We start from the raw sequence: 26,562 nt of genomic DNA on the forward strand, positions 1-26,562 counted from the left end.
ACCCTAGTGGGTGAAGAGAGAAATAAAAATTAGCATGTTTACCCCACTTTTAAATTCGTTTAATGAGCACTCATTTACCCTCTCCCAATTTAAATTCGTAATAACGCCATAACCTTTCAGAGCTGATTATTACCGTCTTCCCAGATCTTTCTGCTAAAGAGGCTTTCCCTCCAAATGCTCCTGAGCCCTCTTGGAACTTGACAATTTGTCAGGCAGTCAACAACATCTGTGATCCCACACTGCCGTGCGGCCCCATGTTAACTGCTCTTCCGGAAAAGGGAGGGAAAAGACTCAAGTCCCTCTCTTTGGGAGTTCCCGTTGGGGCTCAGCGGTAACAAACCCAACTAGTAACGGTGAGGATGAGGGTTCGATCCCTGGCCTCGCTCAGCGGGTTAAAGATCCCGCGTTGCCGGGAGCTGTGGTGTAGGTCTGATTCCGGGGCAGCTCTGCTTCCACCCCTAGCCTGGAAACTTCCATATGCCGCCGGCGCAGCCCTAAAAAAGCAAAGCAAAAAAAAAAAAGTCCCCTCTCTGAAACTGGTGACTTCAGTTTCATTAATTTGTCTTCCAGACCCTTGCAGTTTCACTTCCTGTGGACCCTCCCCTGTGTCCCATTTCCCACCTGGGGGCCATCAGGGACTCACCGGTTCTCCGCGCTCTCTTCCTGCCTGCAGGGGTCGCTGAACTAACTCCAGGCTGGTGTGCGGGCCTGGCCGAGCAGGGGGCACCCAGGAGCTGGAGTCACCATGGCGGCCGGCGTCGCAGCCTGGCTGCCTTTTGCGCGGGCTGCGGCCATCGGGTGGATGCCGGTGGCCAACTGCCCCATGCCCCTGGCGCCGGCCGACAAGAACAAGCGGCAGGATGAACTGATCGTCCTCAACGTGAGCGGGCGGAGGTTCCAGACGTGGCGGACCACGCTGGAGCGCTACCCCGACACACTGCTGGGCAGCACGGAGAAGGAATTCTTCTTCAACGAGGACACCAAGGAGTACTTCTTCGACCGGGACCCAGAAGTGTTCCGCTGCGTCCTCAACTTCTACCGCACAGGCAAGCTGCACTACCCGCGCTACGAGTGCATCTCCGCCTACGACGACGAGCTGGCTTTCTACGGCATCCTGCCCGAGATCATCGGCGACTGCTGCTATGAGGAGTACAAGGACCGCAAGCGGGAGAACGCCGAGCGGCTCATGGACGACAACGACTCGGAGAACAACCAGGAGTCCATGCCCTCGCTCAGCTTCCGCCAGACCATGTGGCGGGCCTTCGAGAACCCGCACACCAGCACGCTGGCCTTGGTCTTCTACTACGTGACTGGCTTCTTCATCGCCGTCTCGGTCATCACCAACGTGGTGGAGACGGTGCCCTGCGGCACGGTGCCCGGGAGCAAGGAGCTGCCGTGCGGCGAGCGCTACTCGGTGGCCTTCTTTTGCCTGGACACCGCCTGCGTCATGATCTTCACGGTGGAGTATCTCCTCCGGCTTTTCGCGGCGCCCAGCCGCTACCGTTTCATCCGCAGCGTGATGAGCATCATCGACGTGGTGGCCATCATGCCCTATTACATCGGCCTGGTCATGACCAACAACGAGGACGTGTCCGGCGCCTTCGTCACGCTCCGGGTCTTCCGCGTCTTCAGGATCTTCAAGTTCTCCCGCCACTCCCAGGGCTTGCGGATCCTGGGCTACACCCTGAAGAGCTGTGCCTCGGAGCTCGGCTTTCTCCTCTTCTCCCTCACCATGGCCATCATCATCTTTGCCACTGTGATGTTTTATGCAGAGAAGGGCTCCTCTGCCAGCAAGTTCACGAGCATCCCGGCCTCTTTTTGGTACACCATCGTCACCATGACCACCCTGGGGTAAGTGGGCGCCGGCGGGCTGGAGAAGGGCTGGAGAAGGGCGGCGGTTGGATGGGACGGTGATGCCGTGGATGGTGTCAGGACTGGCCAGGGGAAGATGGAATTGGCTTCCCCAAGTTGTAGGAGGCACATGAGTGAATTGTCTGGGGAGGACAGAATGCTCTGAATTGACTTTTCCTTTTGGGGTGCGGCATGTATTTTGCAAAAACGTGGAAAGTTCATTTCTTTTTTCAGCCACACACAGTCTGTGTACGTGTGTGGGGTGGGGGAGGGGGGAGCAGCGAGTGCTATATTCTCACATGCATCTGTGCTTGCAAGGGCTGTCCTGCGGAGAAAAACAGGGTAGCGGGAAGGAAGAAGGCTGTGAGCAGTTCCGTGAGTGTTTTAAGGCGGGTACAGAATTCCATGAACAGAAGACACCTCGAACACTCTTTCTGGAGCCTTCCTGCACTTCTTTGTAGTGTGTGTGCAGGCTGTTTTCTGTTTTGCCTTACTTTTCTTTCCTGCCGCTGCAGATGCTCGAGGATTCAGTAGCTCTGAGCAGACTTTCTCTAAGTGACTCTGAACGTGGGTTTTCTGCAAAGTGGGGCACTTGATTTGCTTCTGTCTCACTGAAGGAGCAGCAGTCTTGCTTTCTCAGCCAGAGTCTGGATAGAATGACCCAGCCTACCTGGGCGATTGTGAGATGGTCTGAATGGATCCTGTGGTCAGACGCAGTAGCAGCAGCACCATCGCAGGGAGGGAGAGGCACTTGGCGAGGTCTCTCCCATCTCCCTGAGGTCCCCTCTCCAGCTGAGGTCGCCGAAATGTATTTACGGTGCTAGGATGTGAAGCTTTCCATCAGAGGACAGGGGCTCAGCAAACAGATTACCGTCTTCACCCTAGCGGGATTAGAGCCAGCGAAGGCAGCTTTATGGAGACGTGTATTTCTTAGGAGTTGCTGCTTCGACCGCTGGAAGTTGTTGAGGCCAATGCAAAAATCCCTTCACAATTCCTATGCTGGGTCTATATTTGCTTAGGCCGGAAAGTGTTATCTTGCTGATGGAGAATTCATGAAGCTTTTTATTTGGTGTTTGACAGTTGGGTTGGTGGCGTCCTAGTGATTCGATTTTTTTTTTTCCTGGCTGAAACCCCATGGCGCTTGTATCGGTTTTTCCATAGTGCCGAATGTGCTTATTGAGAATGACTGAGCAGGTGATGGGACCTTTTAAAATGATTACATTTGTCATTCTGCCACACAGGAGGGAGGAGCAAGGGGGAGAGCCAGGGGTGTCACTGTCCATTTGTGAACCACATTTGATGGGGGCATCCCTTCACCTCTTGTCTTTCTGACTGAAGCCACCCTGCCCTTTCCTGCGTCTCCAACACACAGGCACGCAGTCTCCAGATAGCTGCTCCCACCCAGAGGGGGCGAGATTGTCTGCTCGTTTGACCTTGTCTCTTGGCTCAGGGGGCAGATGTGGCTTCCTGGCCCCCTGGGATGTTTAGGGGTAAAATGGGCTGGATAGCTGGCCACATTTGCTGTTTCTGTGCTAACGCGGCCATCCCTTCACTTTCCTGGAGGGGACCTCTCCCACGGCCAGGACCTCCTTGGTCACCCTCCGACTGTCCAGGGCCCTCCAGTGCCACCTGATGGGACTCATGACACCTGAGCCATGCCTCAGGACTACCATGGGGGAGAAAACAGGACAGACAGATGGGCGTCAGAGTCAGAATGGGCCCCTTTCAGAGGACATCAATGGAAACTTCAGTGGCCACCTGCGCATTACTGTTTGTGGTCAGTGTAGCAGCACATGCGTGTCTACTGCGTGTCAGCCGCGTCCTGGGCACTTTGCAGATGTTTTCCCTTTAAGTCTTCACCGCAACCCTGCAAGGTAGGAAAAATTCTATATAACTGTGAAGACGCAGCAAGCAAGGCTCAGAGAGGTTAAGCAAATATCTGTGGTCCCAGAGCTGCTTTTCAAATACCAGTCTGGCTGTCTCCAAGCCTCGCTCGCTCTCTCTCTCTCTTTTCAATTATTTTATTTTTATGGCCTCACCTGTGGCATAGGGAAGTTCCTGGGCTAGGAACTGAATCTGAGTCACAGCTGTGACCTACACTGAAGCTGTGGCAACACGGAATCCTCTTAACCCACCACACTGGGCTGGGGATCAAACCCACACATCTGCAGCGCCCCAAGCTGCTGCAGTCGGATTCTTAATCCACTGCGCCACAGCAGGAACTCCAAGGCCCTTTCTCTTTTCGCTCTCCACGCCTCTTGTTCCCATTGCTATCAGGGCCCTTAGGTGGAAATCAGACCCTCAGAATTATTTTATTATGGCCTCAGTGTGTCACAGTCTATTCCAGTCATGTCACCGCTTGAGACAGGAAGCGTCGGTGCAGGGCGTAGCGCAGGCACTGTGCTAGGCACACAGGGAATTTCTAAATAAGTTCCTTCGAGCCAGTTTAAGTGCTGCCTTTTCTGCTTTCATAGCAAAATCCAGTGTTTTACTGTCACCCGGGAGACCACTGATTGCCTTTAGCATTCACTCCGTAGATCACGGTCGAGTCCAGCATCAGGGGATAGACAGTCCTGGCCTTGCATTTCCTCTTGGGAGGGAAGGGAAGGGCAAACAAAGCAAGAGGACTCTGCCAGAGAGTGAGGCCAAGAGGGAGGGCAGGGTGCCTGCGTGGGAGGGCGCATGCTCCCCTGACTGTGGGCGCTGTGGCCTCCTGATGGGGTGCATCCAGATGTCTAGCCCCAGGAGGAGGAGGAACTCATGGGCAAGGAAAGAAGCCTGGAGCTGTGTCTGCCTTAACCTCCGTTAAGTAACAGGAGAGCAGGCTTTTTCTCCCTCTCCACCCAGTGCTGGATTGGGCTGCTTCGACTTTGACCTGAGTTGGCAGTTGGAACCATCCCAGGCTCACTGCTTGCCTGTACACAGCAGGTGCCTGGCCAAGCACTTTTAGATGGATGGGTCCGTGTGGATGGGGCTCTTTCTCTGTTTGCCTGGTCTGACACTGTTCTCAGTCCCTTCCAGACCCACCTGTCCTCTCTCGAGGGTGAACCTAAGATCTGTGTCCGTCCCAGCCCTGGCCCCAGGGAGAGAGGAGGGCAGCCTTTACCTGGAGTGTGGTCCAGCCCAGGGGATGCTCTGCAGCACTGTGGGGTCTTCTCGCCCTTATCGGAGGTCTTATCCACCTGACCCCGGAAACCTTTCCTCTCCTCTGGCTGGTTTCTGTCTGGAGCACATGCACTGGCTAGCTGTAAGCTTGTTCGATCATTCCAGAAAGCCTGCCTTTGGCTTACTCTTTGCTGGCAATTGAGCCCCAAGGGGCTGTGTGATACCAAGGGCCGGTGTTCTGCCCCATTCCACGTTCTGTCTGGTTGCTTCCAATAATTCCCGGCAGACTCTTAGTTCATTCTGTCTCCAGAACCTCCTGACTTCCTATCTGCAGTCTGGAGAGACTGTCTTGAGCTCCTTTGCCGAGCAAGGCTGACCTGACCATCGAATGAAGGAGTCCTGGCTTCCAGGCTCAGGTTGCCATCACGGCCCGCTCTCCCAGGACCTGCTGATGGCTTACTCAGGGGTCCTCCAGGGAGGGATCTCCTGGAGCCAGTTATTCCCATTTATTTAATTTCTCAAAATATCGCCAGCACACAGAACAATAACAGCCCAGCCGGCTCCAAGGCTTGAGGATGGCTTTCCTCTGCAGCCTCCTGTGCTGGTGGGGAAGACCCCTGTGCCCAGCCCAGGCTTCCCTTGTGCCCCCTTGACAGTGGAGCTCCCAAATTCACCATAAAAGGATTAATTCCACACTCATGATTGATGCCATAAATAAAATAAATCCTCAGTTGTCTCAGTTCTCAGAGGGAAGGGATAACACAGAACTCCCACTATGAAACGAGACCGGCACATCTAGTTTGGGAATGTATTCTGTGGCGTAGACTTCTTCAAAGCAGAATTTCCTTCTTCACTTTGTTCGACCTTGCTTGCCATCACCATTGGGCGGATCGCCTGAGCCGGTCCCGGGGCGAGGCTCATGTGGGGCGCTGGGGAAGGGGAGGAAAGCTTTGTGAGCAAGCCTCCGTCCATCTGCAGGAGCCATCCAGGGCCAGCTCCAGGCCGGATGCGATGAGGCGCTCTTGGGTACTTTGGGTGGGAGGGGAGTGGGCTTGGGAAGGCCCCCGGGGGCAGCCGAGCAGCTTCGCTCCTGATGAGACGGCCTGTGGCTGCTGGTTGACTCCGTTATGTAATTGAGACCAGCAGCCTGTCTGTCACCCCGTGCCCCTGAGATGAGAGAGCTTTTGACAGTGTCCAAAAATCACTTTAACGAAAACAGAATCGATTTTTACTTCTTCCAAGCACGAAGCAGCCTCTGGGTGATTTGCATTTCCCTTTAAAACATAATCCTGGAAGGGGCCTGCCTGAGGTCTCGGGAGCCTGGGAGCCGGGCCTGGGAGATCAATACAGGCAGCCGCAGAATGGGGTCTTGACCAGCCTCCCCCGTGGAGCCATTCGGAGGTGTGGGTTTGTTAACCCTTCGATTCCCCAAATTCTGGCTGCACCGTCATCCACTGCCTCTGGGCACCCACCAGCCCTCCTCCCCTTACAAGTGCCTCGGCTTGGGACACTGGCCCACAGTGCCCCCCGGATGGTGGTGGGTCCCTTCCCAGGGGTATCTGATCAAACGCGCTTACTTACTGGGGATAAATAACCGCAGGGTGGTTTCTTGGTTTGGCATTTCTTAACCAGCAGTTCTCTGGTGCGGAAATTCCTAAGAGAGGGCAAAGACCTGCATCCTAACAAGGAATCATTCATTCATTCAACTTTTATAAAGTGCCTACTGTGCGCCAGGCAGCATGGTAGACTCCGAGAGCACGCAGGCACTGTGATTGCACGCCAGCCCGACTTAAGGGACAGACGACATGAATTGAATGAGACTCAGGTCTTTTGCTTTGAACCCAGACGAGAGGTGGGGGGAGGTGGGGGGGCTGTAGATCAAGGGTCATAAAAGGGGCTTTTACTCAGGCTCTTCCCATCGCTCCAGAGACCACCCCTCACTCTGCCCCGTGTCTGGCCACCTCCCATCAGCCTTCAAAACAGCCCTGCATCGTCTCCCCAGGAGGCCCGCCCAGCCTGCAGGGGCTGGTGCGCCCCTGAATCCCTCTGTCCTGCCAATTGCCACATGTCATTAACTTCATTTGTTTACGTGTCTTTTCCCAGGATATGAGCTCCTCAAGGGCCAATCTCTATGCCACAGTTGCTTGTATGATCCATGCCTAGCCAGGGCCTGATAGGTCTTAGACCTCAGCATATACCTGTTCAACCAAAGTCTGTACCCCGTCTTCGGTTTGCTCACCCATTAACCATCCCTGCCCATTGTAAGAACCAATGAAGTGCTCTCTAAATATTAACTATGTGGTCATGGCAGACAGGACATTTGTGGGTCGGGACGAGATGAGGAGGCCAGCAGGGCATTCTCTCGTTCTGATGTCAGCCTTAGCAGGGTTGGGGCTTTCTTACAAAGAAAGTTTAAACCCTTCACTATTTTTGGCTACCTGGCCACGCTCCCCACTGCAGACTCTGGGGCCAGGGAGGAGCAGCAAGGGAGCCATAGATAAGCCCCCCATTCATGAAGTTGCCCTCCATTCAGTTGGCTAGTGTTTGAGTAGCTACTAGGCCCTGGGAATATAGCAGCAAAGAAAACAGCCCCATCACCCTGTGGTGCTTACATTCTAGTGGAGGAAACCAGGCAGTACATAGATAGATAGATAAATGAGTAAAGCAGTACTATCAGGGAAGCTCCCATCGTAGCTCATCGGTAACGAGCCCGACTACTATCCGTGAGGATGCGGGTTCGATCCCTGGCCTCGATCAGTGGGTTAAGGGTCCTGCGTTGCCGGGAGCTGTGGAGTAGGTTGTAGATGAGGCTTGGATCCTGCATTGCCGTGGCTGTTGCGTAGGCCGGCAGCTGTAGCTCCAATTCAACCCCTAGCCACCGGACTTTCCATATGCCGCAGGTGTGGCCCTAAAAAGCAAAAAGAATAAAATAAAATTTAAAAGTAACATAAAATAAAATAAATCTTATCAGGTAGCAACTTGTGCTACAGAAAAAAAATAAAGCATGGTGTGGGAAATTAGGAGTGCTAAGTATGGGGGGCGCGTGGCATGAGGGAGAGTTGCTATTTTTTATGGGGAGGTCAAGACAGGTCTCTCAGGTAAGGTTCTGTTTGAGCAGAGCCCTGAAGGAATGTGGCTTTCTTGGGGAAGGGCCTTCCAGGCAGGGGAAACAGCCAATGCAAAGTCCATCAGGGCAGGAAGGGCCTTGGTCTGATATTCTTGGAAGAGCAAGAAGGTGCTAATGGTCCTGCCCCAGGGAAGGGGGCAGGTAACAGGGAATCAGGGCCCTTGTGATCACCGCAAGGTCTCGGCCCTTTGCCTTGTGCTAATCTGCTTGGCATGGAAAGCCACGGGGGAGTTTGGGGTAGACCGGACTCATGTTTTAGAAGATCATTCAGATAAGCAATGAGATCCTGCTGTGTAGCACAGGGAACTGTATTTGATCACTTGTGGTGGAAGGTGATGGAGGATAATAGGAGAAAAAGAACGTACGTGGATGTATAGCTGGGTCACTTTGCTGTGCGGCAGAAATTGACAGAACATTGTAAATCAACTATAATAAAAAATGTAAAATAAAATAAAAGGAGCACTCTGGATCCTGGGTAGTGAATAGTCATAGAGGAGAAGCTGCCACAATAATCTGGCAAGAGAGGACAATGGCCGGGATCTAGGGTGGTGGCAGTGGAGATGGGAGAAGCGAGAGATGCTGCACGTATTAGAAGGGAGAGGCTCCAGGACGCGCGTGCCGGTCCAGCAAGCCGGCTGAAAGCTTCACCACCTCCCACAGCAGGGCAGGGAACTGGCCTGGAAGACACAGTCCAAATCACCTCCATTGCCGGGAGAAGCATTTCACAAAAAGAGGCATCAGGGGCCTGCCCGGTGGCTCCCAGACTCCAACCTGACCAGACAAGCCCCAGAGCCGGAGCCGGAGCCTGGCCATCTGAGAGCAGCACTGGGCTGGCGCTCAGCAAGAGCTCCTGCCCCTGAGCTTGCCTGCAACCCAGGCGGCGTCTTCCCAGCACCTGCCGAGGGCTGGGCACAGGGCTCACCACCATGCAGGGACGATCTTGGCTCAGCAACTGAAACAGAGGGACGAGTCTCGGAATCAGTAGCTGCAGCGGCTGCCAACACAGAGGGGCAGGTGGAGGGCTGCACAGGAGGGAGAGAGGAGTTCCCATGGGGGATGTGATACCTTGGGCTTCTTCATACTGGGGTCACCACATTCGACTGGTCTTCGACCCAGCAATTCAAATTGCTGTAGTTTGGGAAAGAGATTTCCATGCTGATCCCATTTCACAGCTCTCTTCTGGAATCTCTGAGTCAGTCTTTCTTTCTCTCTCTCTGTTTGCTTTTGTTTGGGTTTCCCTCTCTAAACACACCCATAAACACACACACGATTCTTCCTGAAGAGCAGCAATTATTCTGCCTGAAAATAGTGTAAATAAGAGGCAGCGTGGCCCTCTCTCTCCTCAGGGGAGGAGAGAGCCCCTGGGGTAGCTAACTACACGGGATTTTTGTTTCTGTCACCCAGGAGGGAGCACCTGTCCCAGGCCAGGCGGGGGTCTTGGCCATGAGCCCTCCTGGCTGGGAGCTTCTCCTGGGCAGAGAGAGGAGCGGACTTGGCCGGGAGTCTTCCCATCCTGGTCCTCAGGCAGGTGGCCCCCGCCGGGGAGCTGACGGTCTCCTCACATCCTAAGTGTTCTTCCTCTGGGATGACCAGGTCAGCCTTTCTTCCCTGGGAAGTGGGGACCAGACCCTGCGCGTCTCTTCTGGAGGGAGTGTGTAGCGGTCAATTCAAACCACTTCGAACTCAGACTTATTTGTGACCAGGAGGAAAGTGTTACCATGACACCTTCAAGCACCCAAAGTTGTTGGCCAAAAGGCTTAGCTGTGGTGCCCTCCAGGTCATGCTAATTAATGCCCCTGCCTCGGTCCACACTGCTTTTCTCAGGCCAGAGCAGGGGCGACTTCTCCCCAGCCCCACCTCCCCCAGGCAGCGCAATGCAAATGATGGCTGGGGGTGGGGTGGGGGTGGGGAGATAACTAACTCAGCCTTTGCTGACCATGGTGGATGGGGGAGATTGCATCTAGCCCATGTAATCATATTCCCGGTGTCAGGACTCAAATGAGTGTCATTAAGCTGAATCAGAAAAATCGTTTTAATATAAGTGCCACCTCACACACAAGCTAGTTGATGGAGAGATGGATGAGGCTGGGGACGCCTCCTTTGTAATGCGATGCTGTAAAATCCCATCACCTTCATTATTTCCCACCGAGCCAACGCATCCTAATACCCCTAAGCGGCAGAACAGCTTGAATTTAATATACAGAAAGTCCAATCAAACAATAAATGGATGGAACTATATAAAGAAACCATTTTCTGGGAGGCTGGCTCCATTCTCTGGGATTCAGCTCCCTGACACATGAAATGTGCATCAATTTTCCCCAACTAATGCAGCTGTTGAATCACCACATGTGATATTTGTTTGCTTCAGAAGTGGAAGAGGGGAACTTTTCCCCCTACATTATCTGGCTATCAATGCGAAATTGCAAATCTCATTTTCTTTGATTTGCATCCAGTGGTTCCCGGTGGCACAGCAAGGCACCCTCCTGTTGCCAGCGAGACTGGAATCTCTGCATCCCAGAACCTCACTCAGTCCCACTTTGATGTCATCTTTCAGCAAAAATCCACCTCTGGACCCAGAATGGGCTCTTAGGGGGCTGGGACGTCTCAACCCTTGCCGTCCTCTGAGAAAAACCGGTCAAACCCGGGGCTGGGGTGACACACCCCGAGTGCCTGTGTTGTTCTCATTGTCTAGTCTCGCCTTTGAGGTTCTGCAGAGCAGATGTTTCCTGCTGGACTGGATTCCTCCCACCACGGTCCTCCATCTCCCCTTCCATCCCTGTTACCCGCTCCGTGATGGAGAGGCTGCAAATGCCAATAGCAACCCGATCAGCCAAACGGAATGAAAAAGGCAAATCAGCTCCTTAAAAATCATACAATACGTCTCAAAGTCTGGTGGAAATCATGTCTTTATGCTTCTGGTGTGGGATTCTCTCCAACGCTATTTTTCCAGTGGCCTGGATAACGGAGAGTTAACCATAATTACAGGCTTATGGCTGCTGAGAAGTATCATTAGTTTATTTTTACTTCTTCCTGGTCACGCATACTTAAACAGAAAAAAAAAAAAAAACCTAGGCGAATGAAACTAAATGGTGTCAAAACCACGGACAGCAGAAATCTTGATTCAGTTCAACAGATACTGTTGAGCGCTTATTATTTGTGAAGCCCCCTTCGAGGCAGGGGTTGGGGTACAGAAATAAATGACACTTTGGTGCGGAGAAGTTTACAGTCTCGAAGGAGATGGAGTATGTTTGTGCGTGTACTGGAGAGAATGGGCCATATGCTGGAATGATCAAGACGTGTTTGGCACAGAAGAAAAGCAGAATAATATTTGCTGATGAACGAATGATTGGCTTCACAGAGAGGTGACATTTCAGCCAGATGGACAACAGTGGGCAGGATTCTGTTATGTGGAAATGGGCATTCCAGATAAATTGCCAAAGGCTGTGGTGCTTGGGGAGCTTAACTAATATGCTGGTTTGCTAGTGTTCAGGGTCCAGGAGGAGCGTGGCTGGAGATAAATAGAAATAAAAGCTTTGCTAAAGACACCAAGGTCTAAAATATTAGGCTAAAGGATTTGGTTGGTAGGTATTAGGGAGCCACGGAAGTTGTCCCCATGGCGCACTGATTAGGAAGATTTATTCGGCAGCTGTCTTCTGGACGAATGTTAGAAGAGAGCCCTTGAACTCGGTGTCGTCAACCAGGAGATGGATCCGGGAAGGGGTAAAGCAGGCCTGACCTAGGCCAGTCACAGAGAGTAGGAGGCAAAGGACTGGAGTGGAAAGATATTCAGGAGAAGGCAAAATCTAAAGTCACTCAGGGGAGTTCCCATCATGGCTCAGCGGTAATGAACCCAACTAGTAGCCATGACGACACAGATTCAATCCCTGGCCTCACTTAGTGGGTTAAGGATCTGGTGTTGCTGTGAGCCATAGGTGTAGGCAGGTGGCTTACAGCTCCAATTCAACCCCTAGCCTGGGAACCTCCACATGCCGTGGGTGCAGCCCTAAAAAGATTAAAAAAAAAAAAAAAAAAAAGTAACTCTGGAACTCTAAGACTGGCTGATGAAGATAGGGAGCTGGCAAACATTTAGGAGGAACCAGGGGGCAGGAGGTCAGGGGCAAGGTAGAGACAAGAGCTGGGCTGTGGACCTTCAATGTTTGTGGATAACTCTGAGCTTCCTTGAAGAGGCCGGCAGGCGGGGAGGAGGGGCTCAAGCGGCAGGTCTCCAGTCATCAGCTGAAGAAGGGGAACTCGATGAGGCTGCCCAGGAGAAGAGGAAGGGAAGGAAGAGGAGAGGGGAGCGCCTTCTGCCCCTCGGGCACCTGCCCCCTTTAGGAGTGATGGCGCCACCTGCGAGCCACTTTGTCCCTGCTTCCGCTCCGCCCCTCCCCTTGGCCTGTGGAAGTTCCCTTTCAGCCCGCTTTCTGCTGGAGCTAAAAGGGCATATTGGTTTTCTGAGTAAAACAAGGTTTTCTTTTTAGTTCCTATCCTGATAATTAAATAAACAGCACCGACCCAGGAAATTGAAATTAGTTTCTGGGCTTTGCACAGAGCCTTACACTGGTGCGTGTGGATGGGAGGTGGGATCTAAATAGTTGCAGACCAACAACCCTCTGTGCCCGGCCAAGGCGGGTGCTGGCTTCGAGTGATGCAGCCGCCATGGGTCACATGTCTGGCCTGGCAGAGCCAGAGCCCTGGGCGGAGTTTCCAGGCACTGCAGACACTGCCCATCCTACTCACTGCCTCCTTCTCCGTAAGAGGAAGCTCAGATGTACTCCTGGCATCACTGGGCCTCTCTTCCGGCCTTCCGCCCTCAGAGCCATCTCTCTCGGGCCCTCGGTAAGCATCTGGGGAAACCGTGCTTCCATAATTCAGCAAATATGTTTTGGGCTGTCCTGGCGAGCCAGGCACAGTCCTGGTTGACATGAGGAGCCACAAAGAATGAAAGGGGGAAGGATTACATCCTGTGAGGCAGGTGTTCAGTCCCCATCCTTTGCGTGAAAAGATTGAGATGTCGCGAGGACAGGTACCCTGCCGGAAGCCCCTGCGCTAGAGTGGCTTCACTGGATTCAAACCAAGGTCTTCCGACTCCTTTAGAGTCTGCTGCTTCTTAAGGAGCCTCAGTCTAGTAACAGGAAAGCCCTGTGCACACAGAGCTAGGTTTCTGGGTTCAAGAATGTGAGAGGTATGAGTAAAGGGCAGAAAAGTGTGAGGGAAGGCGGGGGAGAATCAGGGAAGGCTTCTTGGAGGAGGTGGCATCTCAGCTGGTCCTGAAAGATGGTGGTGGAAAGGTTAAATACGTTCCTTCATTCGACCATTTACTCAACAAATGTGATGGGTCTGCCTGTGCCAGGCAGTGTGCCTGGGCTGAGGATGTCTTTGTGAATAGAACAGGCAAATTCCCTGGGGCTGAGGTTCCGTTCGGAGCTGCGGATAATAGACGAATGCATGTGAGAATGAAACGTGGAAGCAAAGGCCAGAGAAAAGAAGAAGTAGAGCTGGGAGGGAGAATGAGGCCATGAGCCTGACCCCGAGGAGCGGTCAGGGTAAGGGGGCCGTGACTCTAGCTGCTCCGGGGGCAGGGGAGGGGGAGCTCCAGCCACAGCTGGTTGGGAGTTGGAGAGAGGCTGGCCCCAGGACAGAACTGGTGGTTCAAGAGCTGCGTTTGAGTCTCTTTAGGTGAAAAGACGCCGCTGTTTGCCGTCTCCCCTGGAGACTGAATGAGTAGCAACAGTTTCCCCGGATGCGTGAGGGACCACCTTCCTCATCATCGCAAATACAATACTGGCTAAGATCACTGAGCTTCTGCGTGTGCCGGTACTGTGCTAACTACAAATTGTTGACACGGACTTCCTCATTTAACCCTCCCGATAGCCTCCCCTTCACCCCGGGAGAGCAAGGTTACTGTTACCTGCGTTCAGAGCCTGCCCCCGGGGAGCGGAGAAGCTGGAGTCCAGACCTGCACTGGTCTGGCCAGTGTCTGCTCCTGATGCATCACTAACCCCCACCCCCACCCCAGATTTCCATCCCAGAGGCATTGGCAGACCTCTCCCCCTTCATGTGCCAGGACCAAAGACGCTCGGGCCTGAGGGCAAAGGTCATGAAGGCGAAGAGTGGACACAGGATGGCGACAAAGCAAGGGTCAGAGTCATGGAGATGAGGCCCGCGGGATCCAGGGGATCCAGGCTGGTCTGGGCCAACCGTGACAGGAACAATGCAGGCACGTGCATGGGCGGGGGCAAGTTCATGGACAGGCAAGGAGCATCCTGGTGAAAAGGAGGGAAGACAAAAAAAGAAACGGAGGGAAAGTTTAGTGTTTAGTTGTGCAAAAGAGGAAAAATTTAAGGGGGGGCGTTTGCAAATATGCATACTGCGCAAATACCCTGTGGGACTGCCTTTTAGAGTGACTTTGTAAAGTCTCATGCCGTCTCCCTCTCTGCCCAGATTCTGGTCCCTGGGGACGCTTTTGTTGCCCATGTCATACGTCTGGGTGTTGGCGGCACACCCCCACCCCACGACAGGCCTTGGGGGTGGAACTCAGCCTTGGGGATGTCTCTAGTGGCCTCCCAGCCCACCGGAGAGATCCCAGTTCCGCGCAGTGGAGAGCCCGAGGGCCAGCCGCACGTCGTTTGGAATGGAGGGGAGCAGCTGTGATGGGGGAGCCCGTCAGAGCCTGGTGACAGGGCGCAGGCTGCCCCGTCCTCAGATAGAGACCCCTCAACTTGATCGGTGGCTGGCAAGGGGCCCGCTGGGGGATGGGTGAGGAGCCCGCCGGGGGATGGCATCGTCCCTCGGGGTCCTGGGCGGCCCCTCCCCCCGTGAGGAGTCAGTACCTGGTGTGAGGACTCTTCCTTCTTGAGTTCTGACCCTTTCGCCCCCTGTGCTCACTCTTCTGATGTGATGCTGGACTCCTCCCTACCGTTTCACACCATTTCCACACCAGCGGGAAAGAAGAGCAATTTGCCGGATGTGACCCTACATCTTCCTGTTTCTCCTCTGCCTCCAGAAGCTGCTAGAAGTTCTCCCAAGATTTCCGTACCTGAGGGCTCTTGTCTCCACCTTCTGAGCCAAAGCCCCTGCCCCCAGCAGCTTCTCTCCAGGCCAGCCAAAGGCTGCGGTGTTGATTGATAATAAAGCATATTCCTGCAGCCTGACCGGCATGCTCTAGTTTGGGCAGGGCTCAGGGAGAGATGATGAAGCCTTGTGTCCACCCCACCTCCCCACGCTGTGTTTGAATTTCTTAATATTTCCATGGAAGGTCAGCATCTCATCTGAGGAGCAGAGGCTGCTGTGTCCCTGCTCCGACTGAGGTATTTTATGCCTGAGCTGGCTCACGGATCCTTCTGCTGGGGTTGGGCTCTGTAGGACAGCGGAAAGACCACTGGATGCGGAGTCAGGATTTGTGGGTTGTGGGGTAACTTTGTAAAGTCTCATGCCATCTCCCTCAGCAGGCTGTGTGATCTTGGGCACGTCACTTCCTCCCCGGTCCTCAGCATCTTCTTCTCAATGATAACAGGTTGGATTTACTGACTTCACCTCCCAGCCAGTTTCATGAGCTGTAAGTCTCTCCCTCTTCAAAGGAAAACGTCTCATTAGCCCAGTGGCCTGAATGCCCCACAGCCTGGAGATCCAGCCCCTTAGAGGTTAGGGCACTGCAGACCTTCCATTTCCATTTCTCCCTCACCAAAGAGGCCAGAGTGAAAAACGGTCCTTGGCCAAATGGGTCATCAGAAATACAAGTCTGCCGAGGAGCCAGAGGTTCTGCTTGGCGACGCCCCCAAGGGCTCCGAGGCTCCTGGTGGGAAGCCAGTGGGTCGAAGATCCGGACAGGCAGCCCCCAGCCATGCTGCACAGTGTTTGCAGAGAGCAGAGAGTTATGGATCAGCTCCCTGTTTGGGCTGGAGTAGGGGAAGTCATAGGACGCATACCCTGGGGCCATCAGACAGCCACGTAAGCCCCCCACATCCTAGATTTAGTGCAAGTCTAGTTTGCTGTCACCCCTCAGAGCTGCACTCCCTTCAACAACCTCCCTGGCAGATGGCCGTGGGTCGCCTGAACATTGGGGTCAGGTAGTTAACCCTCTGGCTGCAGTGCCTTCCGTTTTGGAGGGGGTCAGTGGTCGCAACCCTCCCCTCTGTATTGAATCCAGACCTACCTCCTCTACACTCTGGAAGGGCGAGGGCTTTTGAGACCCAGAAGTTTCCATTAAGAAACACTTCTTTAAGGCAAGTTGTTTTTTTTTTTCAGGGCCGTACCTACAGCATAGGGAGGTTCCCAGTCTGGGGGTTGAATCAGAGCTTCAGCGGCTGGCCTATGCCACAGCCACAGCAATGCAGGATCGGAGCTGAGTCTTCAACCTACACCACAGCTCACGACAACTCTCCTTAACCCACTGAGCGAGGCGAAGGATTGAACCTGCAACTTCATGGATGCTCGACAGGTTCTTAACCTGCTGAGCCACAATGGAAACTCCAAGTATAATTTTTTAAAACTGTTTATTAGAGTATAGTTGATTTATAATGTTGGGCAAGTATAAATCTGATCAGGGAAGTCACTAGGGGACTTGGTGGCAGGAAGACCCTGGGATATGTGTCCTGGCACACACTTAGAGTGACTCGGGCGCAGCCTTGGCAGGTCCAAGCCCTTGAGGGGTGTAGGCTTCCCAAGTGATACAGCTCCTTACCAGGCCCTTGGGGCAGGTTCAGAGCCCCCACCCCTTCCCTGGTCTCCCGCCACCCTGTCCCTGACACTCCGGCCGGGGCTGGTTTTCTGCTCGCCCCACCCACCTTCCTTCTCCTCCCCTGTTCTCCTCTTGGTCTGTAAAAGAACATGAGTTCCCCAGAGGGATGCAGGGGAATCTCGATATTGCTGTTAGCATCCGTGTGGGCAGCGTGGCTTACATTACTTTGAGTTATTTGAGCGAAACCAACCATTAAATGATCACAGAGGACGGGGGTGGGGAGGGTGAGTGTGTGGGCTCTCTCTGGCTGTGGGCATCTCTCAGGCATTCTTTCCTATGGATAGAGAGGCTGAGGACTGTAGGGCCGGCCGGCGGCAGGGGGCTGGCCTGGAAGGGGAATTTGGTGGAAATGGACCAGGTTAGTGAGGCTTCTCCAAGGGCGCCTCCCTCCCTCCTGACACCAGCATCTGAAAGCGTGGGCAGCCCTTGCTCCCCAGAGTCACGTGCGCTGGTCCTGGCCCCAGCTCCGGACACAGTACCTGGCACATTGAGAGGGCCCTGTTGTCAGGTCCTGGCCTATCGCTGCCCCGTCACAACCTGCTACTTCACTCAGAGTGAGAAGCACCCTCACCTGTGTGGCTCACACAACCTGAAGGGAATAACTTGAAACCAAGCAGGACTGGACAGCAGGTCAGGTGCAAAGTTTGTGTGTTTCACGCTGTGAGACGAGGGAGGGTGTGCCCAAATTTGGGGCAGGGTGTGTAGCTCTGGGGATTTCCTATCCAGAGAGGGCAGAGCCGTGGGCATTATCCGATCCATTCACCCTGGAAATACCACGGAAGAGCTAGAACTTCGGGAGTGTATAAATCACGGCAGCAAGCTGGCTTGGAGGGCTGAAAAGGGAGCACGTTCCAGGCGAACAGTGAAAGTCGGAGGAGAGACTCGGAAACAGGCAGTGAGCTCACGGTGTGTGTGTGCATGTGCGTGTGACAGCCGTGTGCTGACATCTGTGTGCGTGACAGCCGTGTGCATGACAGCTGGCTGGCGGTGAGGGGTGGCACAGAGGAGGGAGTTCTCCATGTAACCCTGGCCACTGTTGACACTGGAGAGCCTCCAGGTCCTACTTCTCAATTTGCCATCTGGAGACCCTGCATCCTTGGAAGGTTGGCCTGCTGAGTGTGACCCTTCCTCTCACATCAGAAGCATCATCCTGGACCAGGGCTGGGGCTCCTGATCCTTAGATGAGACCCTCACCCACCCACAGCTTTCCCCCAGAAAGCAACCCCATACCTGGAGAATCCAGAGAGAATCAATGGGGCTCTCGACTCTGTGAATCTGACTACTCCAGGGGCCTCCTGTGAGGGAAGATGTTAGATCATTACTTGAAAATTGTGAAATACATCAAACATACAAAGAAAAGCATCTTGTCATCTTTCAAAGAGCATCTACAAAACTCCCTTATACCATAAACGTGAGTGCCTCTCATTGATATGGCAGTAGCATTATTTAGTGAAACTTATGTTATAACCCTAACTTTATTCTAATGGGGGGGTTATATCTACACAAAAGTATGTATGTTTTCATTGTAAAAAAAAAAAGTTACACGTCTTCTTTCTTTATTATTTTTCTTTTTTCTTTTTGTCATTTAGGGCTACACCTGCAGCACGTGGAGGTTCCCCAGGCTAGGGGTCGAATCGGAGCTACAGCTGCCTGCCTACACCACAGCCACAGTAACGCCAGATCCAAGCCACATCTGTGACCTACACGACAGCTTACGGCAATGCTGGATCCTTAACCCACTGAGCGAGGCCAGGGATGGAACCTGCGTCTTCATGGATACTAGTCGGATTCCTTTCCACTGAACCACGACGGGAACGCCCTCCTTTCTTTATGTTAATTGTTTAAAATTAAACCTGAACCAGAGAGAGTCAGCAGCCCTTGAATTTGTAGTCCTGTTCACACAAAGATGGGGGTGTGGGGAGCGCACGCCTCCAACTGTAGATGCCAATTTGAATCTGCTATTGCCCATTTCCTTTATTCATTCAACAAACATTCCTGTTGTGCTGACCACATGTGCCTGCTCTTAGCTGGTTGAAAAGCTCACCGGGTGTGTGGTCACCAGGCACAGGAAATGAATCAGGCAGACTGCAATGACACCTCTGATTATGCCCCTTGGCAGAGTTAAGGCTCATGTATTTTGGATGATGGGGAGAAAGCTGAGGGAAGCAGCCCTGTCCAGGACTAGCACGAAGCACTCCTCCCAGCAGAGTTAGTCCCACGCCCTCTCGGGAATCACGGCCCCTCCTTTTCTTGACTTTGCAACTGCAGGAGTCCGTTCCTTTCTCCCTCCTAGCCTTGTAGCCACTTCCTAGTAACAGCTGGAATTTCGACACTATAAACTCCAACTCTGTCTCAGAGAAGCCCTTCTGAATTTGCGCCTCCTGCGTCGCTCCAAGTTTTAGTCTTTTCTGGTAAATCTGTGCCTTCCACTGTAGTCACCTGGCTGTGCCTTTGACCTTGCTCCACTGGGGCTGGCCAGGCTGCTTGAGACAGAAGGTTCCTCACCAGGGACTCTGCTCCCCCTGACCCCGCTCGGCTGCCCTGGGGGCTGAGGAGGCTGCACCTGTCTGAGTGATGTAGTTATTCTCGCCCACCTGGGTACCGGTGCCCGCAGGCTGAGAAACTCTGCTTCAGCGTCCTCAGGTTCACCTTTACCCACCTGGTGCTCTCAGGGCCCCAGTGTGCCATCGGGCTCCAAGCAGCTCGGTCACCCCCATCAGACTCAGTTGGCACAGTGTTTCCTGGTCTTTGTTGAATGTGTCCCCAGCTCAGCCACTTTCTTAGGGTTTGACCAACAGAAGTCTGCCTGGGAACCTCTGTTTTTTTGGGCAAATGAGGATTGCTGTGAGGCTGAAAACCAGTGAGTGGTGCGTGTGCAGTGCCTGGCATGTGTGAGTGCGCAGTATCAGCCACCACTGGCGCGTGGAGGGGCCCTCGTGCCCTTGCTCTTGGGCGGGGCTGGCCAGATGAACGAAGCCGACACTGGTAACTAATGCTTGGCTCACCCAGGAATACCAGATGGTGTGCCAGCAACTCGGGCCAGGGAAACTCAGGGCAGAAGCTGCAGGGAGAACAGAAGTGGGACTGTTGCTGCCCAAGGGCTGGGTTCTGCAGGCACCACTCGCACAGGCAAGGCGGGCTCTGTGGAGCCCCTGTGTCTCAGATGTCGCAAAGTCAAGGAGATCACAGCCCTGGTGTCGGCCATGCAGCAGCCAAGGGCGGCCTGGACCCCCGATCACTTTCTTTCCCAGCCGATGCCCTTCCTTTCATGCCATGAGGTCTTTAATGTCACCCTCTGACCTCCTTTAAAATACCCTTCCCCCAGATCATCATCCTCTTGGATCCATGTCCGGTCCCCACACGCGGCGCAGCGTTTCAGCATAAGGGGAGGGGAGAGAAAACGCACCAGAGCTTCCCAAGGCGGCAGCAAGGAGGGAGCTCGGGGACTGCTGGCAGCTCCCCAGGTTGAGACGGGCCTTTGCAGAGCCCATGCCCCCTGCTCTAAGCAGAGGTCACCCCCGGCTGTCAGACACCAACGCAGCAAAAAAAAAGAGCGTCCCCATCCAGGCAGCCTCCGCCCCTCCCTCGCCTGGAGCTGCCTGGAGTGAACGAGGAAATGATTATTTATCAGGGAGTTGGTCAGGAAATTGGACACATTCAACAAAGAGCAGGAAACGTCGTGCCAGCTGAGTCTGATGGGGGTGACGGGGCTGCTTGGAGCACAATGACCTCGCTGGCGTCAGTGTTTGCTTTCGGAGGGACAGCTGAGGATGCCCAGTGCATATGTGATGAGCGCAGGTGGACAGGCCCTCTGTGGCCAGCCGGAATCCTGGCTGCCGGCCCCTGGTGCAGGCCAGGGCTCAGCGAAGTAGGCTGGGCTGGAGCCCAGGTCCCTGGGCAGAGAGAAGGTGCTGGGTGCCCCAGGGCACCGCCCTCCTCCCCAGGACCAGGGCTCAGAGTCCAGGCTGCCCTATCCGTGCCCTCCCCGGGCTCCTGGGCTAATGCCCCACTGCTCTGGCGGGAAGGGAGGAGGCACGGTGTGACCTGGGGCCTGTCCCTAGAGTGGGAAGCAGGAGTTGGATGGGGTTCCCCAGTCACTCACTAACCTGCTCTGCCGCCGAGGCCCCGGGCTCCCCTCAGGCTCCTCATTAAGAAATAGATGAGTGCTGATGGGAAAATGTTCTGGAAACAGTCTGTTCTGTTCTCTCCTCGTCCCTGGAGATGTAAGCTCATTCCCATCTTCATGTGAGAAAAGGTTTGAGAGCCTGAGTCCCCTCCTGGAGTTGAGGCGGTTTCATGGGTGTGACCAAGCTGTGGATGCTGCAGGCCTTTCCTCCCGTCTCAGCCTGGTGGCCGTGGGAGGGGGGGGGGGGCTAACATGGGATCTCTCTCCCACCCCACCTCTGGCCCCAGGTTTCCCCAAGAATCTCCTAGCATTTTCACCTGACAACTTTCTAGGCCAGGGAGGGGGCTACAGAGGTCCGTGCTCTGACTGGTCTTGTGGGGAAGGGGTGCCTAGCCCTGGGTGGTCTTTGGCTCCAGTAGGGTCCCCACTCCCTGGAGGATCCTGTTTCTCTGTTTGGAAGGTAACCAAGGACCGTGAACTTTCCCCCTCGAGGCTGCTAAGGTGCTCTGAGGATCAGCATCCTTGGCCAGAAAGGATCTTTGGCTTTGGGATATTAGTTTTTCTCTGGGCCCAGATTTTAGGGCCTAAATAGCTAGGGACTGCAGGGCACTGGAGGATTCGTTTGGGGCCTGCGGAGAAGCCAGCTCCTGAAGAGAATGCAAGTCCCAGCAGTGGGCATGCAGGGCTTTGGTCCAAGGTGGGTATCAGAGGCGTTGCTAGGACTGTGGGACCCTTTGACCAGGGCTCTCACACCTCCTGTTTCTGTCTTTCAGGCCTCTGAGGACGGGGCTCTCTTACTTCGTACCTGCCACAGAGCACCTGGCAGAGACAGTGTTGGCACAAAAGATGCTCGGGGCCAGAGTTCCCGTCGTGGCTCAGTGGTTAACGAATCTGACTAGGAACCATGAGCTTGCGGGTTCGATCCCTGGCCTTGCTCAATGGGTTAAGGATCCGGCGTTGCTGTGAGCTGTGGTGTAGGTCCCAGACGCGGCTCGGATCTCGCGTTGCTGTGGTTCCTAACCTGGGACCCTCCATATGCTGCAGCAGCAGCCCTAGAAAAGGCGAAAAAAAAAAAAAAAAGATGCTCTCGGGGTCATTTGTCACAGCTGGTGGTGTCATGGGTTTACCAACCTTCCCAGCTGTGGGCATGTTCGTGCCCCTGTGGCCCCAGGAAGTAGGAGTGACATCAGAGTGTCTGCAGCTCTGTTCCTGGAAGCCCCTGGGAGCTTCCAACCCTTGGGCCTTTAGGAATGAGGGAGGCCTCGCCTGCTGAGGGCGGGAAGCGGCGGATGAGGTGAGGCTTCGGGAGCAAGGGAGTCCCAGGGAGACCCAAGGTGGCAGGAAGGGAGGACTGTTCCCTCAGGGTGCTCGAGGTGGAGCCGTTAAATGCGGAGGCATAACTCCATCTCTCCCCTTGTGTTTACATTTGCCTTTTGCTCCTGGAAGGAAATCATCCTTTGAGTAATTACAGCAAAGAAGGCTGAGGGTTTTGTGGGGAGTGTTTAGGGGGAGCAGAGCGTGGGAGCATGCGAAAGTGCTTCTAGAAGTATTGGGTGGGCAGTCCAGCACCGGCTGCCTGGCCTGCCTTTGACAAGGGGAAGCAATCACAGCGAACGCAACACATTTTCTGTTTAGGCTGGTGGACAGTGTCCAGCTCATGGAATTTCCGAACCATCACTCTGCCTAACCGTTGTGCAGTCTGGCTTCCTCCGTGAGAGTGTGTGTGTGTGTATGTGTGTGTTTCCCTTCCCCTCTATGGATCTGTCATTGGGTGATAAAATAGAACATGATGAGTGTCATTCTAAAGCAATTACAAGCAAGATGCTATAATGGCAGAGCTGGAGAACATGGCATATGGCCCCGGGCGGCCGCCGTGTGAGAACTAATCGGGAGATTTTGTTTGCCACCCCCCCAACCCCGTCGCCCTGAAAAACCAGATCAGCTTCATGCTGAGGACGAGAAGACCCTCAGAGCCCCCCAGAGCCCTCCAGAAGGATGCTGGAGGCTCTGCGGTGGAGATCAAGGGCTGCTGTGCAATGCTGGCCGCCAGGACACGGCCAGAGGATACTGAAGAATGGGGAGCAACAGCACCCCCCAAGCCCCAAGCTGAGCAGGCCAAGCCCGGACAGAGCTTTGGGGAGCGAAGAGAGTGCAGGCCACCTGGCAGTGGGTTTTTATTTCCTCAGTGCTGCTGAGTGTCTCTGCGCCCTCCCTCCAGCTCCAGCGGCTGCTGGCTCCCCGGTTCCCTGGCAGCTCGCTGCTCTGTTCATACATCATGTTGCTAAGTGAAGCTCGCAGGGCCTCCACTCTGCTCTGTTTGTCGGTGACCAACTTTTCTCACCGTTCCCGGGGGACAGCTCTGCTCCTAGGCACTGCCCATTGGGCCCCAGGCTCCCTTCTACTCCAGCCTCGCTCAGGGCCCTGTGGGGATTGGAGAGCTTTCTGGAGCAGATTAACCAGGGGACCCGGGCAGGGATGGACACAGCCTGGTCGGGTTGGATTCGGACCCTCTCTCTGTCACACATTTGGCATGAAAATATCTCCTTGCCCCAACCTACCTGCCCCGGCTGTGTGGGTGCATGTGCATGTGTGTGTGTGTGTGTGTGTGTGTGCACGTGAGCACACGTAAATGTGCATGCATGCACCTGCACGTCTGGATGTCTCTGTGTGTAAGTAGGTTGGGTAGTTTGGGGACAGCTCATCTCCAGGTCACCAGGAAGAGCCCCGAGGGATTCAGGGGTCCTTACCTGTGTCCCCTGGAAACGTTCAAGTGACCCGTCCTATAAGCTGATTTGCAGGACAGTCGTGATTGCCCGGGATCCCCCTAGGCGTGTATTCCCAACCTCCACCCAGAGTCCTTTTCTTCCTCCTCCCCAGCCACTGACATGTCCTGGCAGAAGTCAGCAAACTTACTTTGCAAAGAGCCAGAGAATAAATGTGTTAGGCTCTGTGGGCCATACATTCTCTTTTCCAGCTACTCACCTCTGCTGTTGTGGCGCAAAAGCAGCCGTAGACAATAGGTAAATGAATGAGCATGGCCGTGTTCCAGTTTTATTTATAAAATCAGGAGATGGAACAGACTTGGTCCAAGAGCTGTGGTTTGCCGTAAAGATGGAGGACTGGAGCCTGACAGCTGCCCTGGCCCTCTGCAGAGGCCCTCTCTCTTTGGGGGCCTAAACAACATCTTGCCTTAAAATGAAAACTTAGCCTCAGCTCCTCCCTGCTCCTCTCCCCGGTGCCTGTGTGTACATAACCTTTTTGTACTTAGAATTATACTCTTACAGAACTGGGAGTGGAAAGGTCATTTCATTCCACCCACTTATTTTAGAGATGAGACAAACTAGAGCCTAGAGAAGCTAAACTGCTTACCCAGGACCATCGCACTAGTTGGTGGCAGAGGTGGGATCATGAAAAGCCTGGCAACTTCAGCCAGCCCTTCCCTCTCTGCTGTACTGCCTCGGCCCTGGAGGAGGGTGGAACAGAACAGCACCAACGAATCACAGAGTAGGCTGAGCAGCAGTACTGGGTGTGCGTTTAGTGGGGGGGGGGGGGGCTCTAGAAAGGTGGGAGAGGTCCTGGAGGAAAGAGCCTTGTTGCCTTTTGGGAAATGACTCTGGAGGGCATCTAACTGGGGAGAAGGCAAGAGTTCCCCTGGTGGCTTTTTTCATCAGAATGTGCTGGTGAGCATCACAACCAGTTTGCTTCAGTCTGGATGCCCCTCCGCCATGGGATTTGAAGGCCCCAGACCCCCTCCTCTCATCCTCTCTTAGAGCATTGAGGACAGAAAAACAAGACTGGTTTTACTTTACGAAGAAGAGGGAGTTCCCACTGTGGTGCAGTGGGTTAAGAATCTGACTGTAGCAGGTCGGGTCACTGTGGAGGTGTGGGTTTGATTCCTAGCCCGAAGCAGTGGGTTGGTTAAAGGATCTGATGTTGCTGCAGCTGCGGCTCTGATTCAGTCCCTGGCCTGGGAACTTCCATGTGCTGCAGGGGCAGCCATAAAATTAAAAAAAAAATTAAATTAAAACAATAAAATAAGAGACAAAAAGACAACCCTAGTCCTGAGTTTGCTTTTTCTCTAGAGATTTTTAAGTGCGAGCTTTACTTGTCTGGGCCTCAGTTTCCCTGTTGGTGTGATGGGGAGGGGTCCAGGCAGGGCAGAGGGAGAACAAGGACTTGGTCCTTAGTGTAGAGAAAAGGGAAAGCCCTGGTTCTGAGGGGCCAGGAGGAGACACCAGGTGTCCTGCCCGCTGAGGTCTCTTCCTGGGAAACCAAGGAACCCAGTGAGTCAACCCTGGCTTCAGCTGGAAGACCGGTAGGGGGTGGGGGAGGGTTGGAAAAATGAGCTGAACCCAAGCCTGGTGCTTGGCTGCACCTGCCCTTGAAATTAGGAATGCTGCGTGTCAGAAAGAGAAAAGTGGGACTCGAGAGCCCAGGCCAAGCCTGGAAAGGCTCCCGGAGGATGCTGAGCTCACAGCCCAGACCCTCCAATCAATAGGGCATGGCTATTTATAGCATCAGCCCGAGAGAAACTTAATTATGATCAAAAGGAGCTATTTAATACCGTGCTTGCCGAAGACGCAACCTCTTGTCAGTGGAAATTAATCAGCGGCTGCTGTGGGTTCCTGCCCCCTCGGGCTCCAGAGCTGGGGAGGCGCCTGGCGGGAGCTGGTGCACCGGCCGCTCCAGGAGTGCTGATGACATCAGTGTGGTCGCAAAGTCATCTGATGTGCTGTGGTCTCCCCAGGGCTCCAGATGCAGGGGAGGAGGGCCCTGGACCCCAGCAGAGACGGGGGTTCACGACTCCACTCAGGTCCTGCCTCTCCCTCGGCGTTCCCTAACTGCCCGCCGGCATCTCTCTCTCCTTTTCACCCCCGCAGCCTTTGCAGCCTGTCCTGCGTGTTCCAGACTCTGGTTGGGACTCCATTTCCCTCCTTGTCACTGAAGGGCTGTAAGCTGCAGTTCCTCACTTGTAAATTAGAGGTAGCAACAGCGCCTTCTTCATAGGGTGGTTTTGAGGGTTAAGATAAGTTACCACCTGGGAACTCACTTCGAAGAGCCTGGCCCGGGTCAGGTGCTCCCTGAGCACCAGACGCTGTTGCTCCCGCCACGTGTGTGTGTGCATTACCCTTGTCTCCCCAGCCAGACGGTGTCTCAAGGGCAGAAATGGTGCCTCGGTCCTTGAGGTGACCTCCCCCGGTGCGCAGCGCAGTGCTAGCCACGTAGAGTGTGTTTAATAAGTGTTGGTTCATTCATTCATTTCTTCTCAAAACCTTTATTGAGCCTTCGTGGGTTCAGGCCTCCTACTGGACACGACGTGGAGAATTAAAGAGATTCTCACTTCTGTGAGCACCCACCCTGCAGGAAACCGTGCAGAAGAGCTGTTAGAGCACAGGCTCTGGGAGTTCCCGTTGGGGCTCGGTGGGTTCAGAACCCAACTAGTATCCATGAGGATGCGGTTCGATCCCCGACCTTGCTCAGTGGGTTGAGGATCTGGCGTTGCCATGAGCTATGGTGTAGGTCACAGATGTGGCTCAGATCCCGCATTGCCATGGCTGTGGCGTAGGCTGGCAATTGCAGCTCCAATGCAACCCCTGGCCTCGGAACTTCCAC

At 54.2% G+C, this 26,562-nt stretch overlaps 1 protein-coding gene across 2 annotated transcripts in view; it reads left to right on the top strand.

The window, feature by feature from the left end:
- Window positions 1-26,562, top strand: part of KCND3 (potassium voltage-gated channel subfamily D member 3) — a 226,828-nt gene that overhangs the window by 6,463 nt on the left and 193,803 nt on the right. For both annotated transcript variants that reach the window (XM_001928519.7, XM_021090024.1), the window contains exon 2: window positions 674-1,851. In XM_001928519.7, the coding sequence (XP_001928554.1) occupies window positions 746-1,851 (1,106 nt within the window). In that variant the 5' untranslated portion in view covers window positions 674-745. The remainder of the gene's footprint in view (window positions 1-673; window positions 1,852-26,562) is intronic.

Source organism: Sus scrofa, chromosome 4, assembly GCF_000003025.6.
Source record: "Sus scrofa isolate TJ Tabasco breed Duroc chromosome 4, Sscrofa11.1, whole genome shotgun sequence".
In the NCBI taxonomy this organism is placed as follows: domain Eukaryota; kingdom Metazoa; phylum Chordata; class Mammalia; order Artiodactyla; family Suidae; genus Sus; species Sus scrofa.